The sequence below is a fragment of the Gekko japonicus genome, unplaced genomic scaffold, assembly GCF_001447785.1.
Source record: "Gekko japonicus isolate JY-2015 unplaced genomic scaffold, Gekko_japonicus_V1.1 scaffold2945, whole genome shotgun sequence".
In the NCBI taxonomy this organism is placed as follows: domain Eukaryota; kingdom Metazoa; phylum Chordata; class Lepidosauria; order Squamata; family Gekkonidae; genus Gekko; species Gekko japonicus.
The window spans coordinates 145,708-152,159 of NW_015172636.1; the positions used below are offsets into that span (position 1 = coordinate 145,708).

General features: G+C 50.1%; 1 protein-coding gene across 2 annotated transcripts in view; it reads right to left on the minus strand.

Annotated features, from left to right (window-relative positions):
• Positions 1-6,452, minus strand: part of ATP5SL (ATP5S-like) — a 23,124-nt gene that overhangs the window by 11,985 nt on the left and 4,687 nt on the right. For both annotated transcript variants that reach the window (XM_015421705.1, XM_015421706.1), the window contains exons 2-3: positions 3,636-3,826; positions 1,698-1,778 (exon numbers count right to left, since the gene is read on the minus strand). In XM_015421705.1, the coding sequence (XP_015277191.1) occupies positions 1,698-1,778; positions 3,636-3,826 (272 nt within the window). The remainder of the gene's footprint in view (positions 1-1,697; positions 1,779-3,635; positions 3,827-6,452) is intronic.

Here is a 6,452-nt window from a genome sequence, read left to right on the forward strand (position 1 = left end):
CCCCCTTGGTCTCTTTTAATTTGCGGGGTTGGGGGGGGGGGGGGGAGGGACGGGACATGCAGATCTGTCCTCGCAGAGGAGGGAGAGCTTGTACCTGAATAAAACTTGGTCTTAAAGGTGCCACTGGACTGTTTTGGACTGGTGGGCCGGGAGGGGGGGCTCTGCAGCTTACTTGGCTGTTTCTTGCTCTGACTGAGGGCTGCTGGGAGCAGGGGGCGGGGCTTGTTGCATGTGCCCACCCCCTGGGCTCTTTACTGCCAGAGCTCCGCTCCTGTGCGCTCCTGCAGGAAATGACCCCTGCCCACAAGCAATGCTACCTCTAAGTCGTGGAGTCTTGTGAGCAAAAATTCTACTTTGCGAGCTCCTGGCATTAAAGTTGTGAGCGAGCGATTTGGCTACTGCCTAAATTAGTTTACTCTGGAGCCCTCCTTCCCAAGCGAAGACAACAATGCGTGAGCCGGAGGCTAAAAACTGTGCCAGCTCACACCAACTCAGCTTAGAGGGAACACCACCCACAAGCGGAAGAGGTAGGAGAACTCCGTTGAGGAATTTGCTGCCAGAGGACGGAGTGATGGCCACAGGCATGCGGTGGTGGAATGTGCCGGTGGAGTGCTGGTCTGACCCCAGCCCACAGAGAGCTTCGCTGAAGCCAGGATCTCAGGTGGCAAAAGAGGAATAATAATATCTGGAGTTTTGCTGGGTTTGATTTTATTTAAAAAAATAATTCAGTGCATTTGTAAGATGGACAGGGGTGTTGGCTAATAGTGTATTGGGTGGTAATGACCTTCCAAAAAACACAATGAGAATGTTTTTAAAAAAAGAAGAAATAGGAATAAACAGCTTTCAAAGGAGGTGAGATTCATGGAGAAGACGTCTATCAATGGCTACTAGCCACGGGAGCGGAAGGGAACCTCCACATTCAGGGGCACTAAGCCTCTGAATCCCAGAGTCAGAAGGCAATTGTCGGGGGGATGGCCTCGGCCTCTCTGCCCTGTTCGTGGCCCTCCAGAGGAACTGATGAGCCCCTGTGCGAGACAGGATGCTGGACTAGATGGGCCCTCACTAGACTGATCCAGCAGGACAATTCTGATGTTCTTTTGAAGACCTCAGCCCCCATGCCCTGTTGTTGGCGCTCCAGAGGAACTGGTCGGCCACTGTGTGAGACAGGGTGCTGGACTACATGGACCACTGGTCTGATCCAGCAGGGCTCTTCTGATGTTCTTTTGAAGACCTCAGCCGCTGTGCCCTGTTGTTGGCCCTCCAGAGGAACTGGTCGGCCACTGTGTGAGAGAGGATGCTGGACTACATGGACCACTGGTCTGATCCAGCAGGGCTCTTCTGATGTTCTTATGAAGGCCTCAGCCTTTATGCCCTGTTGTTGGCCCTCCAGAGGAACTGGCTGGCTGCTGTGTGAGACAAAGATGCTGGACTAGATGGACCCTCACTGGTCTGATCCCAACAGGTCTCTCCTTACGTTCTTATGAGGGCTTTCCCATCCAGTTCTCCAGCCCCTGTCCTGTCAACTGAAATTAAGAACACAGTCGTGGAGGTGATGAACAACCGGTAACATAAACCCTCCGCCCGCTTTGTGCCAAGTTCCCACCTTGGCTACGAGAGGTTTGTACAGAAGGGCCCTCCAAGAACATCCAAGAGGGAACCCAGGTGCCCCTTCCGAGGTCCAATCCGCTCCCACATACCTAACGCCTCCTTTGAGCATCAGGGCAAAGACGGCGGCTGCCAAATCGTCCCCATACTTTTCCTGGATTCGGAGATAGTGCCTGTGGATGGGAGAGACAGTCAATTGCTACTCAGAAGAAGAAGAAGAGATTGGATTTATATCCCGCCCTTCACTTGGAGTCTCAGAGCGGCTTACAAACTCCTTTCCCTTCTCCTCCCCACAACAGACACCCTGTGAGGGAGGTGGGGCTGAGAGAGCTCTTTCCGGAACTGTCTTTGAGAGAACAGCTCTTGAGAGAACTATGGCTTGCCCAAGGTCATCCAGCAGGTGCAAGTGGAGGAGTGGGGAATCAAACCCGGTTCTCCCAGATTAGAGTCCGTGAACTTAACCACTACACCAAACTAGAGGAGAAACACAGAAAGGCACGAAGCTGCTTCTTACTGAATCCAAAGGAATAGCAATCTGTGTGAAAAAGACAATAACACTAGTTCAAGAATGACCAAAGTATTAATACAAATACTAGCATAGAAGGAGCTGTGGTGGCTCAAGTGGTTAAGATGCTGAACTGCAGGCTGTGGAAGGTCGGTAGTTCAGCAGTTCGAGACCCGAGTGTGCCGCATGACGGAGTGAGCTCCCGTCTCTAGTTCCAGCTCCTGCCAACCTAGCAGTTCGAAAGCAAGAAATTGCAAGTAGATAAATAGGTACGGCTTCGGTGGGAAGGGAACAGCGTTCCGTGCGCCTTGGCGTTTAGTCATGCCGGCCACATGACCACGGAAATGTCTTCGGACAGCGCTGGCTCTTCGGCTTTGAAACGGAGATGAGCACCGCAACCCTAGAGTCGGATTCGACTGGCTTTCGAGCAAGGGAAACCTTTACCTTTACTTTTTACTAGCATAGAAGCACAATATTAAAGTAGAAAAGTTTCCTCTTGAGGTGAAGATGCATGAAGAAGAAGAATAAACGATGAACTCTGTTTCGAGATTACATAATGACAATAACATTCTTGTGAGTTACAGCAAACAATTCTCCTGTATTCAAACATGCAAGTCAAGTACAATAAATATAAACATAATATAAACTGGAGTATTTGAAGATATATTGTTTATCAGGTATTTACACATACCTTGTTACTGCTGTAATTATTTTACCTTATTTTGTATGTGTCATTATTGTCATTATGTAATCTCTTTCAGGTTTAGTTACTGAGGAAGTTCTTCGAAACGGAGTTCTTAATATCTGGATTCTTCATTTATCATTCTACTTTAATATTGTGCTCCTATGGTTGTATTTTTATTAATACTTTGGTCATTATTGAACTGACTGCGGTGGCTTAAGTGGTTAAGATGCTGAACTGCAGGCTGGAAGGTTGGTAGCTCAGCAGTTCGAGACCCGAGTGCCGCATGATGGAGTGAGCTCCCGTCTCTGGCCCCAGCTCCTGCCAACCTAGCAGTTCGAAAGCAAGAAATTGCAAGTAGATAAATAGGTACGGCTTCGGTGGGAAGGGAACAGCGTTCCGTGCGCCTTGGCGTTTAGTCATGCCGGCCACATGACCATGGAAATGTCTTTGGACAGCGCTGGCTCTTCAGCTTGGAAATGGAGATGAGCACCGCAGCCCTAGAGTCGGATTCGACTGGCTTTCGAGCAAGGGGAACCTTTACCTTTACCTCATTATTGAACTAGTGTTAGCGTCTTTTTCACACAGATCGCTATTCCCTTGTATACCTACACTGTGTGTTCCTCTTTGGTTGCTCTTTCTGAATCCAGCCATGGGTCTGTGGGTAGCCCGACGGCGGCCGGCTACCCTTTGAGGTTTCAGCCACGGATCTTTCCCAGCCCCTGTTAGCTGCCTTGAACCCGGGGCCTCACGCTCACTGCACATCGGAGAGTCACAAAGAGCTCTATCGGCCTCCAAGGGGACTAGAAACTTGGCGGACAAACCCAAATGGGCCACACATACGTGTTTTTCCTCTCCAAATTCCAGCCCGTCAGCTTTGTGCCAAAGTCAATGAAGGCCTCCATGTCGTAGAAGCGGTCGTATAAATACGGAAGGATCCGTCCTTTGAGGAGGCCGGCGGCAGGGCGGCTCGAACGGCTGCTATACCGCGGGCAAGCGCGTAGCAAGGAGAGGAGACGTCCGCCACGCCGAAGCTGGAGAGAGAATTGGCCAGAGATTCTGAGTTATAAGGGGTCAAAGTAAGGTTAATGGAGACAGAAAAACAGCTGAAGTATTAACCAGCTAAGACAAACATCACTCAGGAAAGAGGCTCCTAGTTATCTGCATGTTAAGCTTCAAGAAGCAAGCAAAACAATGGGTATCTGGGACGTGCTCAGACATGATGTCTCCAAGATAGTAAGTTTGACCCTGAAGAGGAACCCCTCCGGAAGATTTATCCAGGAGATCTCCAGCCGACACCTGGAGGTTACACTACACGGGGATGATTACTGTGATAAGTGCGCTAAACTAAATAATACAGTACTGCAAAAATCAGGAAATAGATGCTGTTCAAATGGGTTAAAGGGATATGCTTTTTTTACAAGGTTGGAATACAAAAATACCATCCGTTTCAAGTAAACAGAATGTGGTCTTTAACGAAGCAAACGATGTTGGTTTGTAACGAAGCAAATGATGTTAACGACGTGCTCCGGAATGCCCTGTGTCGTTTCGACGTTCCTTCTTTTGAACAAGATCCTATAGATCATTTCCAGTTTTTTTGTCTCATCTATAAGAGCAGAAATGACGCCTGATGCTCACATATTTTTTCTTCACAGGTCAATAACAAAGCACAATGGCTAGTAGAAAATTCATTTCGGGCGAGTTACAGTCAAATTTAAACAGCATATATTTTCTGATTTTTGCAGTACTGTATTATTTAGTTTAGGAGCTGCGGTGGCTCAAGTGGTTAAGACGCTGAACTGCAGGCTGTGGAAGGTCGGTAGTTCAGCAGTTCGAGACCCGGGTGCCGCAAGACGGAGTGAGCTCCCGTCTCTAGTTCCAGCTCCTGCCAACCTAGATTTGTATGCTTAAGAAGAAGAAGAGATCGGATTTATACCCTGCCCTTCCCCTCCCCACAACAGACACCCTGTGAGGTAGGCGGGACTGAGAGAGCTCGTGACAGAAACTGCTCTTTTTCAAGGACAGCTCTTATCAGAGCTACGGCTTGCCCAGGGTCATCTAGCAGCTGCAAGTGGAGGAGTGGGGAATCAAACCCGGTTCTCCCAGATTAGAGTCTGTGCACTTCACCACGACACCAAACTTGGCAAACCTAGCAGACACCCTAAAGGGCAGAAGGGCCAGCATCATTAGGCAGACCCCTCGTTAAACCATCGGAAAGGTCAGGATACCAATGCTGGCCCACCTTGCAGGGCTGTGAACGGCGGCCAGAATAATATCTGCTGTGGACGCTCACGTCTCCCCCGGTACCTCTAAATGGCAGAGATGAGTAAAAAACATCTTCGTTGATTGAGTGGATTAACCAGAGTACAGTAAAGCTAGAAGTTTGACAGGTAAAGAGCTCCTGACAAGAAGATCCAAAAGTGAGGGGAGCCACATGAACCGCATTTTTTTTTGGGGGGGGGGGTCTGTCACGTGGTTGTGAAAGGCACAGAAACCCAGCCAGAAAGCGGCAGCATTACAAATATCGGAAGTCTTGTGTAATCAGTTGGAATGGCCACAGAGAAACCAGGCTTCCCTTCCGCATGCTTACAGCTCCACCAGCTGGCCGGAGTCCCACGGCAATATCCTCCCTAAACTCTCCACATCGAAAGAACCCCCCAACCCCCAACCAGGTGCTGAAGCCTTAAGGAAAATGAACCCCAGAATAATGACCCTGTACCTTATCTTCTGGAAGACAATATCACTCTGATGGTGGTAAAGGTAAAGGTTCCCTTGCTCGAAAGCCAGTCGAATCCGACTCTAGGGTTGCGGTGCTCATCCCCGTTTCCAAGCCGAAGAGCCAGCGCTGTCCGAAGACGTTTCCGTGGTCATGTGGCCAGCATGACTAAACACCAAGGCGCACGGAACGCTGTTCCCTTCCCACCGAAGTGGTACCTATTTATCTACTTGCAATTTCTTGCTTTCGAACTGCTAGGTTGGCAGGAGCTGGAACTGGAGACGGGAGCTCACTCCGTCATGCGGCACACTCGGGTCTCGAACTGCTGAACGACCGACCTTCCACAGCCTGCAGTTCAGCGTCTTAACCACTTGAGCCACCGCAGCTACCAAATCGCAGCGGACTTATGACGACCCCGCAGTTTCCAAGGTGAGGGACGTTCAGAGGTGGGTTTGCCCTTGCCTGCCTCTGCGTAGCCACCCTGGGCTTCCTGGGCGGTCTCCCATCCAAATACTGACCCTGCTTAGTTTCCGAGATCTGATGAGATCAGAGTAGCCTGGGCCATCCAGCTAAGAGGGCAGAGAGGAACAGAGGTGCTTTGCCATTGCTTGCCTCTGCATAGCCACCCAGGAGTTCCTGGGCGGTCTCCCATCCAAATACTGACCCTGCTTAGTTTCCGAGATCTGATGAGATCAGAGTAGCCTGGGCCATCCAGCTAAGAGGGCAGAGAGGAACAGAGGTAGTTTGTCATTGCCTGCCTCTGCGTAGCAACCCTGGACTTCCTTGCTGGTCTCCCATCCAAGTACTAACCGGGGCCGACCCTGCTTAGCTTCCGAGATCTGACCAGATCAGGCCAGCCCGGGCCATCCAGGTCAGCCACAGAGAGCTTTAAAAGAGGACTAGATAGACTCACGGACCAGTTCCCCAAAAGCAGTCCTCGCTCT